General features: G+C 38.9%; 1 protein-coding gene across 2 annotated transcripts in view; it reads left to right on the top strand.

The window, feature by feature from the left end:
- Nucleotides 1-15,691, top strand: part of Themis (thymocyte selection associated) — a 194,413-nt gene that overhangs the window by 92,290 nt on the left and 86,432 nt on the right. For both annotated transcript variants that reach the window (XM_010625734.2, XM_019207686.2), the window contains one exon: nucleotides 3,931-4,979. In XM_010625734.2, coding sequence (XP_010624036.2) covers nucleotides 3,931-4,979 — 1,049 coding nt within the window. The remainder of the gene's footprint in view (nucleotides 1-3,930; nucleotides 4,980-15,691) is intronic.

Raw genomic sequence — 15,691 nt, 5'->3', positions numbered from 1 at the left:
CTTGGAAGTGAGACTGAGGAACGTGGGGAGGTCCTTTTCAGGAGTTTGTCTCCCAAGCCATTCCATCCTTAATTCCAGCAAATAACCAGTCACTCCTTAAATGCTCTTACCAGTTGCCGAGCCCCAGTGGTAGTTTCCACTCTCAGGAAGCTGTGACTTCCAGTGTCACCTACTATCTGGCTTGGCGGACAGTGCTCTGTCCTGTGCCCCTCATTCTCCGAGGTATCTAAGAACAGTTGGTGATTTTCACTGCATGTATGATTTCCCTACATTGCATTTTTCTTTACACCTGCATATCATTGTGTTTCCTTGTCATTTTCAACTAAAGAGTAAAATCTTGATTGAAAAAGACGTTGTTTTGCCCATATTTGATACCCTAATATATCTGTTGGTTTGTAGAAACTAAACAGTGCAAGTATTTATTTTACGGAATCGGTCACCGAGTAAGATAAATTAAAACCTTAAGAGATAATTTAAATGAGATATACAGCATCTGTTATTATGTATAGCAGGAGATTTAACAATGGACAACTTTTTTCCCCAGTGAAATTTACAAGGGACTATACTCGTTTACAGAATTATTCTTTTCAGTGCTTACTAAAGTACCCTCTGGTGACAGTCCGTTCTCATTCCTTCAGCTGATGCCCTGAATACCTACAGCAGCTTAGTATTATAGACACCAACACATTCATGGGCAGTGAGAGACCTCTGCTGCTTGAAAGACAATGGTTCAATTTGAGAGACAAATGATGGACAATGGTCAGAAGAAATAAGCAAGTCACAGAAAACAATTGCAAGTGAAGGGTGGGATAGGAAATAGAGAAAGACAAAGAACAAGGGTGTTTGCAATTTTAAATAGAACCTACAGAGTAGGGCTCGTTCACAAGATTGAATCCAAGCAGATTTGAAGAGGAACAGGTGTTGGCCCTGAACATATGTAACTGAGGATGGAGCAGGGAAAGGAAGAGGAGAGAGGAGGCCTGCAGAAAGGACCGCCAGCGAGGGAAGAGCGGCGAGTCAGAGTGAAGTCATGCAGTAGCACATGAGACCCGCATAGCACCAAGGACTGGGTAGGATCTTTAGCTTTTATTCCGCATGAACAGAATCGACGCAGTGGGTACACAAACAGATGGCAGACACATTGACTCAGCCCTGAAAGGCAATCTCTCGGCATTCCACTGAGATTTCAGTGAATGGACACTGCTTAGGAAGCTGCTGCAGTAAAACAGGTAACAAATAATGTGGGCCAGGAGTGGTGCACACCTGTAATCCTGGCACTCGGGACGCTGAGGCAGGAGGATCGCTGCGAGTTTGAGGCCAACCTGGGCTACACGGCGAGACCCTGTCTCAAAACAAACAAATAAGCAAGCAAACAAAAATAAATAATGTGGGAAGACTAGGGTATTCTGATGGAAAGGCCCACAAGTGTTAGAAAAAGGGAGAAATTAAGGCTATCTCTGAGATTTACAGACTGAAGAAGGAAAAAGGAGCTCCCAACAACTAAGATGTAGGATAGTTTAGTTTTGACAAGATCAGATTTCAATTTGGGCATATTGATTTTGAGAATCTACTAGAAGACCAAGTAAATATTAAATAGATATCTGGAATTCAAGAGAATTACTTTGCTAGACTACACTTTGGGGAGACAGAACCATATAACGTACACACGTAACACATTACTCCAGGCATGAGTGTGTACCAAGAAAACCAAGGCATATGACAGATACAGGTGTGAGTAGTGGGTGGTGTGTAGAGAGAGAGAAAAAAACAGCAATAAGAGTCGAGAAGAATCACAAAGTATGAGGAAAATACATTCAACTGGAAGGAGTCTAATCTTTCATGTCAGATGCTATTGGTCTGAACTGTGCGATGCAACAGACTGGTGTTAGTTCAGTGGAGTTAAGAGCAGACATAGTGAAGGTAGGTCAGTAAGTAGATATAGAAAATTCACTAAGTTTAGATAGCCTGGCCTGGAGCCTTTCTCTGGCAGCAGGAGAGTTCTCCAAAGACACTAATGCTGTTCCTGGCGAACAGCATCCACTGTGCACAAATGCAGATTGGCATCTAACTTGCATTAGGGCCCATATGATCTGATAGGCTAATGTAGAGAGCCCAGAAATTCTTAATGGCATCTGTTGAACCAATCTCTTGTTCTTCCCTCAACTTGAAGGGTGGCATGAAGCTAGCATGCCTATCTCAAGCTGGCTCTGGAGTTATTAAATGTAGTTCATTTTGATGAAAATAATAAGATTGTGGTTTCTAAAATTGCCGTGGTCTTCAGGAAAATCTATGATAACAGTACCAAAACTTAGGGTGTGCTAAACTTTATAAAATCAAATGCTTTAAGTAAAAAATGTTTTTTCAGACCAATTTTTTATAAGAAAAGTAAAGAATATAATTTTTCAGTCTGTAGGCAACCATTGATTTCAGTTTTTGCTCTAAAAAATTAAGGTAATAATTTTTCATACTGTGTCTTTACAACTTCATTGCACAGACTATACAATGTGACATAATTTATAGAGTCAAGGGTTTCAATGTTGCATGAAGAGTTAGTGCTACAAAAACTGTTAACGGAAGTAATGTTTAGATCAATGAATTGGATCTTCTAAATTTTCCAAATTGTTCCTTTTCAAAAACTTAGAAAGAAGAAGGAATATTGACGGTGACTACAGATATTAAGAAACAATAATGGATCATGAAAATGCTATAAAATATATATTAAAAGGTTATCAAAAACATATAAGCTATTGTGAATAGCACTGCTAATATTAACACAGCCTTATTTTAAATTTAAGACCATTTATAATGATACCAGGTGGGTGGCAGGTAAAGAGCTAATGATTTCAGAATGATCTTGTAATGACTCGCTTCCTTGGGGACACTCGGCCGAGGGTTCTGAGTGGCTGTGACCTCTCTGTCACCACTCTTTCTTCATCTGGAAATAACCCAACACCAGTGGGAAAAGAAATAACTTTGACATTGGGAAAAGACTGCATTTTGATAGCCATTTCCATATATTAATCTTAAGCACCTTACAGCTGTTGACTTTGTAATGTTGTTTTACCTCACGGGATAACTAAAAGCAGTATATACATTGGGCTTTCTGCATGAAGACCTTGCCTAGAATACCAATACTTCTTTAGTAATTTTACATGTAAAGTCAGCACCTCAAGACCATGACTTATAATGATGCCACCCATCACATTTATATGTACAATTCAAATATTTCTATATTCATATAGATGTCATAAATGGTGAGTATTTTCACAGGAATGGTTCACTAGCATCAAGACAATGGCTGGCCTTAGGTAGCGGCGAGAAGGAGGATTTGGAGAAATTTCACAAAGTGCCAAAGGACTGGCTAATGTCTGTTTCTTTAATAAGAATGGACTCACAGATCTTTTTATTAGTTGTTTTTTTTTTTTTTCGGTTCATAATGGTTACTACATTCACTGTAGGGAATCGGTACATGTACATAGCACATTTCAACTTCCTTCCTTTTTCTCTCTCCCTCTCCCCCTTTTTATTTTCCATCATCAAATTCATTTACTTATAACACCTTAAAGTTAATGATCATATCTGCAGATTGAAAGCAGACTAATAGGTAACGAACACATAAAGTGTACATGACAATTGCACTGAGTCAAGGTTATTTTTAAAATATAATCTATTTCCTCTCAAAATTTAAGTACTTCAAACTCACATTTCAGGGACAGTATATTATGATCCCCGGAATACTTGCTTTTCCTTAAAGAATTAAGATGTGTTATGTACATATACCGTCTCCCTGTGGTGAATGCAATGATTATATACTGTTAACATGTCCTCCTAGAATAAAAACAAAAAAGAGAAATGTTATAGCACCAGGAGAGCCTCTCACAGGGCACATGTTGAGGCAGGAAATGTCAGTCTTTCTTCCTTTCTTTTCAGTTCGGAAGGACATAGTCCACATTCTCCCCAGCTTAGACGTTGAGGTCAAAGACATAACCGACTCCTGCGATGCCGGCTGGTTTCTTCAGCTGTTATCTACGGAAGACCTCTTCGAAATGACTGGAAAAGAGTTTCCCATCGTGGCGGAAGTCATCGAAGCGCCTCAAGGAAACCAGCTGCCCCGAGATATCTTGCAGCCTGGAAGAACCATCGTGATCCATCAGAAGTACCAGGCGTCACGGATCTTAGCCTCAGAAATTAGGAGCAATTTTCCTAAACGACACTTCTTGATTCCCAGTAGCTACAAAGGCAGATTCAAGCGGCGCCCTCGAGAGTTCCCCACGGCCTATGACTTGGACATTGCGAAGAGTGAGAAGGAGGCCCTCCACGTAGTGGCCACCAAAGCCTTCCCTTCCCCGCACGAGGAGCTGTCCTCTGTGTCTGTTGGGGACCAGTACCTAGTGCGTCTCTCAGAGACGACTGAAGTCCTCTGTGAGGGAAGAAAGAGAGGGGTGAATTTTCTGGCCTGTGAAAAAATTCTCACAACATCCTGCGAGGCAGCGCGGCTCCCTCTGGACATGGAGGGAGGTTTCGTCGAGGTGATTCACGACAAGAAGCAGTACCAGATTTCGGAGCTCTCTAAGCAGTTCCGCCTGCCCTTCAACGTGAAAGTGTCGGTAAGAGATCTTTCCATCGATGAGGACATTTTGGCTGCAACCCCAGGACTGCACTTGGAAGAAGCTATCTCAGACTCTTACCTCCTCATTAGTGACTTTGCCAACCCCAAGGAATGCTGGGAGGTTCCCATCGGCCGCTTGAATATGACTTTTCAGTTAGTTAATTATTTGTCCAGGGACATGCAATCGGGCACAGTCAGGGCTCTGGTAGAAGAGATTACGGAAGAACAGTATTACATGATGCGGAGATATGAAAGCTCTGTCTTGCACCCCCCGCCTCGTCCTCCCAAACATTCCTCAGTGAAGGACACCCAGTTAACCCTGCTCACCTTAGCAGAAGAGAGTACAGCACACCGGCCTTCATCTCCCCAGGTAAGGCTGTGATCTCACATTTCTTACTTTACAGTGTTTTTCTTGAAGTTTCAGTTCCAAAATTGAACTTGCTTACTTCCTGTGTGCCATATTTGAAATGCGCCCAGTAGATGGATGAACATCGGCAGAGCTGTAAGCGTTGCAGCTTTCTGTATTTTGATGCTTAACCCGTAGATGGGGCGTGAAGTCTATATTGAATTAGAAAGAGTAGAGATGACCTTTGGATATGATGGTGCACATTGCCATTTCCACCAGTTTTGGCAATTAGGGACGTTTCACAAGGTGCCTCAGAAGCAAATCTTTCATTTTGAAAATGCTGCTCATTTTTCTGTGGTAGAATTATTTTAATACTTCGTCCAGGAAATGAGCATACAATAAACTCCTTCTCCTGGTCGGTTGCTGCTAACATGCCTCTATAACACATGTCTTCATTTTGTTTTATGTGCAGAAAGACGTAAAAATATCTTGGCAGAAACGTGTGTGAGAACGTGAGCATCTGCCCATATTATGCCTGTCATGCAATTGTGATCTTTACCGAAAAACAATATCAATGAAGTTAGAGACAGTGTGAGATCACTGCAGAATGAACAATTACCTTAAGCACTTTAAAGATTTGGGATGGCTGTTCAGCTTTCTCTCTATGCAAGGTTTCTCTTGCAAGCTGCCTGCTGGGCGGGAGAAAGCCCTTATTCCGGGACATGTGCAGGTCGCTTGTTGGTTCGTGGCTGTGTACTGTCTGGAAGGAATTCAGTCTGCCTTGGCAGATATTGTAGCAGTTTAGAGAAGCAAAGCAATTAGTAAAACAGAGACAGAAGCCATGCTTATTCTCTATGGTCAGGAAACAGTAAGTAGCCTGGGCTTCAAGACTCTGGTATGGATATGGAAATCCTTTTCATTCTGTGTGTCAAACCCTGTGTTCTGGCTCTGTGCTGGGGAATCAAGTGAAGATCACTGTACTTATGTGCAGAGAAAGAGATAAAAGGCACAGGAAGTTCTGTCATTTAAAATCAAAAACGATTTCCAAATAATGTTTATTAGCAAGATTACGACTAATGTGGAGGATGTCTTTGGTTGCTTTGTCCTGACATTTGTATTGCTAAATTGAACAACATGAGAAACGGAATGTTTCCCTCCTTTTTACTTGTGGCCAAAGTAGTCCTGCCACCTACCCAAACTGTGTGCGCCTAGATTCCCAGAAGTGCATTCCATGTCTTAGCAAAACAAGATCTGCACATGTGTTTAAAATTCAAAGCCTTGAGATGAGGAAGTTGTCCCCAACTCTCCCTGCTCCAGTGGGCCCACCTTAATCATAAGAGTTGTTAGAGAACGCAGCGTGGTTAGGCCCAGAGTTAAGAGGGAGCCATGACTGCAGGAGGATGCTCAGGGACAGAGACGTTGCTGCCTTAGAAAAAGGTGTAAAAAGGCTGAGCCATGGACCACGGATGCAGACAGCATTCACGGGCTAGAAAAGACAGAGGTGCTCCCCGCAGTGTCCAGATCAGAATGCAATTGACCACAGGTTGATCAGAGCAAATGAGACTCAAGAACTGCAGGATGATAAATTTATATTATGCAGACCACCAGCTTTAGGGTAATTTACTATAGTAATACTAAAAAGATAATATAGGACACAAAGCTGAGGAGAAATGAATAAAACCTTTAGATAGCAAACTATGCATAAGTAAGGGCTTGTTTTGCTGGAAAGGGTATTGTTGGACTTATAATTAATTTATCAGCTCACTGACCCATGCAGATCCTGAGTCTGACTGAGCTTTATGAACAATTGGACCCAGGACCCTGAAAAGGACCACAGTAATCTCCATTTTATTACATAATGGTTTCATTTCCCAGGCCAGTTTTACCCACATGGTGACATAATTACGCGTTCCTGCATTTGGTATCGTGCCGAAGACCTGCTTTGTGGCAGAGGGAAGAGTAGTATTTCGCTACACCATCCCCAGCAGAGGCTCATGGCAAAGGGGAGACGTTTTGGTGGAGTGTGTTGGGTTAGCTTTGATACCCCCAGCACGGTTACCTCCCAGAAGAGGGGACCACCGGAGTTTCAGAAAAGCTGTGGGCGGTCCCTGCTTTGACTGACAGTTTCCCAGACAGTTGGGAAGAATCTCCAATCCCTTGTTTACTGTTATTCCATCAATTCCAGTGTGGTCAATAAGGCACTATATTTTCCCTGAAATCACTTTAAAATATCAAAAAATGCTATAATTTATCTGTGTTAAGCCTTTCCAACCTCCTCGTGCTCAATAATTTTTCTCACTATGTAGACAGGAATCTGTTTAGTGGATCATTCATGGAATACAAACGGAAAGTCTGTCAGTTTCTGTATAATCTACTCAAAACATCCTTGCAGCCAGCTATTTATTATCCCAATGTCATCCTTTCATATATTTCTTTTATGTTTCTTCTGATAGCTACAGAAAAACTCTTCTATCGTGCGTACTTGTCAAGTGATTGGATAGAACATTTTTAATACTTTACAGGTTGAAAGCAGCCATTGAACCCAAGCCTGTAAGATTTTGGTTGTATATCAAATATTGCTTTAAATCCAGAGAACAGTTCATGAGAGTTATTCAGAGTTTAAGGATCCAGACTCATTTAGTTCATTAAAATGCCTTCTTACAGGCACAGAGAACTAGGTGCTCCATTACATGAGTTTACATTTGCCTTCCTCATGGATCATTAACTTGATTAGGTCATTTCTTGAATTGCTAAGTAACAGGACAGATAAATGGGAAGTGTGAGAGTAAGAATCTTAAATCCACTTAGGATTAGTATGTTCAACTAGAACAGGTATCCATCATCGGTTATGAACTGTGAAGCCTCATCTAATATGTTTGGAATGAAGACCATATGAGGACCATATGAGGTACTAAGAACTGGCTGTAATGAAAAGAAGTGTTTTCTAATCTAAGATTATCAAGTGTCCTCTAGTGTCAGAAGGAAGAGGAGGAGGAGGAGAAAAAGGACTAAAGTAGGAACCGAACAATTGCAATTTAGATACTGATGGTGGCAGTTGAAGGTAGAGTGCTAGATTCCAAAAGAATGGCAGCTTTAATTAAAAAGATTGCATTTTTATTGTGGTACTTAACTGAAAAAATAATGTGTGGCATCTAAAAACAGAGTGTGGGGTCGATTGGTCAACCCCTCAAAATTCTTCTTAGGATTCTAAAATGATATTCAAATAATATCTTTAAGAACAGGGCACTGGATTTTTAATCAGATAGAAATAATATCATAAAGTGGCTAAATAAACAAATCTGCCCCTACAATTGTGTTTCCAAGAAGAAATTCTGTGGGTTAGACTCTCTTTCCCTGAAGGTTAGATTCTTTGTAAGAAGTAGTTTCAGATAGTTTGGAAGAACATGCATTCACTGAGGCTTTTTCCTGTCGTAGATATATATGGCTATGACTTCTGAGTGCAACGCAGGAGGAATGTAACTTCTGTACTCTGATGAAAGGGTCTCTAACTGGATAGAAAAACAAACCTTTGGTTGAAAGATGAGATATTCCGTGTCTTCAGAGACTGCAGTGGTACCAGAAATCTTGCATTTCACTAACTCTGTTTGGCCATTTAATACCCAAGTGTCCACTTCGTTGCTGAAATTTCTAGACTTTTGTCAGACAAGAACACTCACAGGATACATTAAGGCAAAGAGCAAGGGAAACAGTAACATTGCAGTGCAATGAGCAGAAAAGAAACCCTGTGCCAGAATGAGAGCTAGGGCTGAAAAATCAGAAAGCAAGCAACAGTTCTGGGAGATACAGAGAGAACACTTTACCAGCTGCTGCTGGTGCTGGAAGTCACTGGAGATCAGCTGCAACAGAGAGAGGGGGCTGGTAATGTAAGAAGCCCCCAGTCCTGGATTAGATCTAGTTCTTTACAAAGGAGATAAAAGATCACGTCTAAGCCTTTGTTGTCAAAAGAATTCCATCACAAAGATGCAGATTTTTGTTTTGTTTTGTTTTTTAACCTGATGTGGTGTAAAGACATTAATTAAGAGTGTTTGAGTTTGTAACTACCCCGAGCCTCTGGACACTGGTAACTGCTCCCTCTTGGGGTGTCCCCACTCTTGGGCTCACACAGAAGTTATAAATCTGTTTTCCCTCTAAACCAAGCCCATCATTATCACAATCTGTGAAGACCACAGGCGATGAAAGTGGAGCAGGCCCACAGTAAGTGGGTGCTTTACCTGGAAATAAGAAAAATAAAGGGGAATTAGGGTCTTCTTTTAAAATATGACAATCTTTAGCTGTGAAGCAGAATTTTAGCACTATTTAGTGACATGGGAGCTGTTCTCGGGGCATGAACATACAGATTAATAAATAAATCATGGCCTTGACTTGCCTGAGGTTCGCACAGCAGTGGCATGGACTGTAAACAGCCAACAGAGTAGGAGCCAGTGAGCAAGGAAGGGAGAGGGCAGGCATGAATAAAGGATTGGAAATGAGCCAAACTCCAGTTACAACTGCAACTTCCCAAGCAGAAATCTGTGCCCAATGGAATGTGTAGAATATTTATAAATTCTTTTTGGATTTCTGGAAAATAGGAGAGAAATCCAAACTTTGAAAGTTTTGCTGTAGGCATGACCCGCACCTTGTTAATACTTGCAGTTGGATAGCTAAGGACTGATTTAAACGAGGTTTAATTTTTTTTTAAAGTTGGTTAAATTTAGTAAAACATTCAGAGGTTTGCCTGATTTTGAAAGAATTTCTTTGATAAGCAAATTATCAAACTGATAAGCAAATAATAATATTTTCTATAGAATTCGTGTCTGAAAAACATTGGAATAATTGGAGTAAAATCCTACTTGGAAATACTTGAATGAATCAGATTTTTGATTTCCTTTGAGCTTTGAAACACTTGAATATGTCCTCACCTGGAGATTGTTTGTGAAGAATTTTAGTTAATATTTTTCCTTTACCCTGTATCAGTGGTGTTCAGAAGTAAAATGACATTAAATATAGCATTATAATATTTTCAATGCTAATGTTAATTACATTTTATCAGAAAAAAATCAACAAAAATTTATTTCCCATTAGATTAGCAAAATAAGCAAAATTAGGTGTAAATTACTTTGTGTTTTTATTTTCTTAAATGTCCTTGAAATGATCAGCAGTAGAAAAGAAATGTGGAATGCACAATGCACAGTATATAGACAACGAAGGCATTTGAATCGCCAACTTCTTGTAATCCCATTAGGAATTTTAGTGTCATTAGTCACTGGCTTTCCATGTGGGCTTCTGATATATTTTTATTATGTTTTTTAAACTCCCTACATTCACTTTTATTTTTCAATTTAAAAAAAAGGTTGTAAAGAGTAGAGAAGGTAAATTCCATGTGGCTTTACAGTTTCTGAAGCTGATTTATCTGATTGCTGCATCAGTGCATTTATCAGGTATGAGTTTACTTTAAAATAAAAACCTTGCCCAGAAATAAATCAATAAGATAAAAGCCATATATTTGACCATATGAATTTAGCTATAACTCCCTGGGTTCTCAAAAGCCGGTATTACTTTCATTTTTTGAACTTTTCATTACTTTCATTGATGTCAGACTTATCTCAATGAAAATATTTATGCTTTGCTTCATCAAATGAATTTCCTGGGTAACTGTTTGGATAGAAAATGGCTATGAAAGAATGGATAAGGATAGGCTTCCAAAATTCACTATTTTTTCCCAAATTTTGAAAAGTAGAAAACTTAAGAAAAAATAGTCTTAAAAATGCAAGGGTAGGAATTGAAAATGAACTTTGAATTTAAGATATTAGAATGCCCATAAGTACTCTAAAATTTTATAGAGAAAGCAGTGATTCATACACGCATTAGTGAAAACTTTCATCTTTTACACTCCTAAACTCTTCTTCATATATTTTTTTCCTTTTTATTGAGTTTATTGGTACAATCTAGGTATACAATACAGTTACATTCATTACTGGGATCCTGTACCTTCACATGACAGATCCTGGTTCTCATTTTTTCCCCTTGTCCCTGCCCTTCCTTCACCCCCCCATTTACAAATGCTTTATTTCCATTGTTTTCATTTTCTCATATTTTTTTCTTTTCCCTTATTCCTTTTCCCCTACCCTTCCCACTTTCCCTACACCTTTAGCCCTTTTCTTCCTATTTCACACTATTATCCCATTAGGATCTTATGTACTATTATAGTTTTTCACAACAGAGAAACTATTTGTTATTTACACACATGTGACTTGTTTATTTCACTTAAGAGTATATCCTCAATAGGTATCCATTTTCCTATGAATGACTCTAATTTCTCATTCTTTATGGCTGAGTAGTATTCCATTTTATAGAATAACCACATCTTCTTTATCCAGTTTCCAACAGATAGGCAAATGGGCTGTTTCCAAGTTTTAGCTCTTACAAACTGTGGCACTATAAACATTGGTGTGCATATATCACTGTGATGTGATTCTTTTAATTCTTTTGGAAAGATACCCAGCAGAGGGATGGCCAGATCAAATGGAACCTCCAGTCCCAGCTCTTTGAGGTATCTCCATATTGATTTCCATAGTGGTTGCACCAGTCTGCACTCTCACCAACAGTGGAGAAGGGTTCCTTTCTTCCCACAACCCCGCCAACATTTGTTATTGTGTGATTTCTTGATAGCAGCCATTTTTTCTGGGGTGAGGTGGAATCTCAGTGTTGTTTTCATCTGCATCTCTTGAATGACCAGTGATGTGGAACATGTTTTCATATATTTACTTGCTGCTTTTACTTGTTTGTCTGAGAAACATCTGTTCATTTCAGATGCCCATTTTTGAATTGGGTCTTTATATTTGGGGGGGTGATTGTTTTGAGTTCTTTATATATAAGAGACAACCTACAATGTGGGAAAAAAAATTTTACCAGCTTCTTCATATATTTTTGTTTACAACCTAACTTCAATATAATTATGAAGTAATAGGAAAGCTCCTACCCTGTACTTAAGTACAGGATAAACTTCTAACAGACCAAGTTGCTTTTAGTTGCTCTGGCAGTTAAATAACCATTCAATATATTTACCTTGAAACAAAGAACTAATTTTGGATCTGATGAGAAAAGAAAAAGAATCTGTGAAATCAAAAGACTATGGACTATAAAATTAGCCAAACAGGAATCAATTTATATACTAACAGCTATAAGAACTGTATAATAAATTCATTGCTATTTAGATAGACACAAAATTGAAAAGGGTTGATTATAAAATTATGCAGTCACATAATGTACAAAAGAAATATTGCCTGTCTTTTCAATGTAATTGAAAAGATAAGAATGTTACTCTAACTAGGGCATTCTGCTCATTCTGATGACTGCACTTCATGCTGTTTGTCTTTAATAAAATTGGTCGTTTTTACCAAATGCTTTGCCAGTCTCGCTTAATGTTAACAAGTCCACAGTTGCCAGTTGTGAAGTAGGGTTAAAACACAAAGTCATCCAAGGTCTGTTCTCTCAGTTGATATCAGGGTATGAGAACTGCCCTAGCCAAGCTAGTTTTTCCTTCCTTGGCTTTGTTTCCACCTTCTCTCCTAAGCTTTAATTGTCTACATCTTTCATCCATACTGGAGTCCATCTCGAGCCAGTTCTCTCTCACGTACTTGTGAAGTATCCTGTGTTCAGTAGAATCTAAGGTGCACCATTCAGACTGATAAAAATCTTCTACCCTCAAACACCAGCAGCTGAGCATTACTGAGCCCTCCCTCTGTGGCTGTGTCTATGGTAGGTGTGTACATGTATTGTTCTGTAATTTACTCCTCCACACAGGTCCGTGAGATGAGTGCTCTTGTCTGTTATTTTTCAGATGAGGCCATTCAGGCTGAAATCTATGTTAGAGTTATTATTGAGGTTCAGATAAAATTTATGACCAAAATTTAGCCTCAGTACAATTTGAATAGTAGGTGATAAAGGGCACAGTTGAGCACTCCCTTTTTTTGAAAACCTTTCTTTGTCTCCCAGAATGTCATGCACTCCTGGTTTCCTTATTATTTACAGTAGTTTTCTCTCTCTCTTTCCACTCCCTTCTTATAATCTCCTCAGTAACCTAGAGTTCAATCTTCAATCTCTTCTGTGTCTAAGCTCATTTTTCAAATTCCTAAGCACACTCATAAATTTTGTATTTTATGCATACAAAATGGCTTGCTGTAGAAATAATTAGGTGCATAGATTCATTAATGAAAACTACCAGAATTGGTATCATATCTTGCTTTTAAAATCTATTTAGATATCAACTTTTCAGGAAAGGTCATCTTCAGGAGGCACCACAACACTGTGTCTAGTCTGCATCAGTGGTAGTGTTTTCAGCTCTACCTCTGGGAGATATCAAAGATGAGGGAAGTCCTCAGATGAGAAAGACTTCCAGTTGTCACACTCAGGATTTTTATTTCCTGGTCCAATAGTAAGAAGAAGAAAGAGAATTGAACATTCTAAGAGACGTGGATTTAAACTGATGATGAGCTTTGGCAGTGGTGAAAAGCTGTTTTGTCAACAATTCAGTGGTTAGCTGAAACAAGCTTCCAGAACTAGAGCTATGACTAGGACTAGGACTACCAATTTTGGTATTTGATATAATTGGGTGATGGCGGAAAATATAAGGAAAATAAGAAGCTTTTTCTTCTACATGTAAGATATGTATTTAAATCAGGATAAGTATAACAAGGGTCAACATGTTAAAGAGATTAAAATAGTGGACATATTCCTAATAAGCAATGAAAATTTTTAAAATATTGCTGCTACTTGAGGAAAACTTGACCTATATAATTACAGTAAAAAATGGAGATGATTTAAAAATAAATTTCAATTTTTATGATTCTTTAAATATTACTCTAATCATTCATTGCATGTACAATACTTTAAAATTTTTATCTATAATTATTGTAAAAATGTTAAAATAATGATTATTTTATAACTATTTTTACTTGTTTTAAGTCTTTGGGTATAAGCTTTAATCATGTGCCCTTGACTGTGATAAGCTCCGAAGACTCATTTGGTGAATAAAGTACAGATAGTATCTGTGTTTAGTGGACTTTCTTCTAATAGGTTGGACATAGGAAAAGGGACAATTTTAGTATAAGTATTGCAGAGAAAAATATGATTAGGAAACACAGCAGCCCTTATTAAGACTCTGCTGAAATTTGGTTTCAGAAATATACATTTCCCTATCAGAATTCTGGATTGAAATGTTTAAACAAGGAGAGTTAGGCATAGAGTGAGAGTCAGTGGGGTCTGGCCTGAAGGAAGACCAAGTGTTGATACCAGTGTGCAGCTCTGTTGTGCTCTTGGAGAAGCTTACAATTTTTAGAAAGGAGAACAATAACCTGAAAGTGGAAGGAAAATAAAGGTTGAATTATGAGAGGCACAAATACCAAGTATTCTAGCTCAGGATTCTCACATTTTTCAGTTCTTAATCACTGAGGTAGAGGTGGGGAAATGAAGCTTCCTCAAAACAGGCTTATTAGATTCCTTGCCAAAACCTTCTCTCACCAGTGGTCAAAACAGTGTTTGCATGTTTCATGACTACATTACTTTTCTCATTTCTGAGAGAAAATACCTGACACCCATAGTTAAAGGAGGAAAGCTTTATTTTGGTTCACAGTCTGTAGAGGTTTTAGTTAATAGTTGGCTGGCTCCAAGGCAGGGTGGTATGGCAGAGAGGCATCACAGAGGAGAAACAGTCTATGGCAGGGCAGGCAGATGCAGCAAGCGAGCAACAAGCAAAAAGCAACAAGCAACAACCACCACCAACAGAAGCCCTTTTTCCATTTCTTATATTTTACCCAGGGTACTCCCTGTTAGGGCGGATAGCACTCACACTCTTAATCCTAGCCTCACACTATGAATCAATCCCAGAATTACACACTCTAGATCCATCCACCTCTGAAAAGCTCCACCTATGACCTAATGAGGCTTTAGGGGGACATCTAGATATGACCCATGAGGATGATCTGCCCTTACTTGTTTCAAACATCAAGTTTACATGATTATAATGTTTCAGACATAGAATGTGCCCCTAAAGTCTCAGATGACCAGAGGTGGGACTTTTGGAAGGTAGTTGGATCTTGGGGAGACATTTTTTATCAGTGGATTGTTCCTTTATGAGTTCATAGCTAAATATGCACTTAGGAGACAAGGTAGCTTTAGAGGAAGTGTATCACTGGGGGCATGCCTTTGGAGGGAGTATCTCCCTCACCAGTTCCTCCATTTGATTCTCTGCTCCTTGGCTGCCATGAGTTGAGCAGCTTTACTCTTCCAGGCCTTTCCACCATGATGTTCCTGCTCTGAGCCAGCACACCAAGCATCCACTGAACAGTGTGCCAAATCAATTCTCTCCTCCTTTAAATTGTGGGTGCTGGATGTTGTGTAACAGCAATGGAAAACTTGATGAATACAAATGGCTTTGGAATTTCTCTACTTGGCCATTGTCTCAAAGATTATTACTATGTTTTTGAAGGACCTCACACTCCATCCCCACTTCTTTCTTTTTTCCCAGTCATTATTTTCCTCTTCCTTTTGTTTTTCCAAAAGGTAGTCCCTGGTTACTTTCACTCCTTTAGCAACAGAACTTAATGCCCCATTAAAATCACAGATAAAACTTTACTATATCAGACAAATTTATTCCTATTTTCTTTTAACCTCTTTTTTCAGAAAATAATTAGTAAATTTCTTTTTTTTTTTTTTTTTTTTTTTTTTTTTTGTGGGAT

This window comes from Fukomys damarensis, unplaced genomic scaffold, assembly GCF_012274545.1.
Source record: "Fukomys damarensis isolate Sample0158 unplaced genomic scaffold, DMR_v1.0_HiC HiC_scaffold_14, whole genome shotgun sequence".
Taxonomy (NCBI): Eukaryota; Metazoa; Chordata; class Mammalia; order Rodentia; family Bathyergidae; genus Fukomys; species Fukomys damarensis.
Note: the sequence above shows the minus strand (reverse complement) of the source record. Positions and strands in the feature narration are given on the sequence as shown.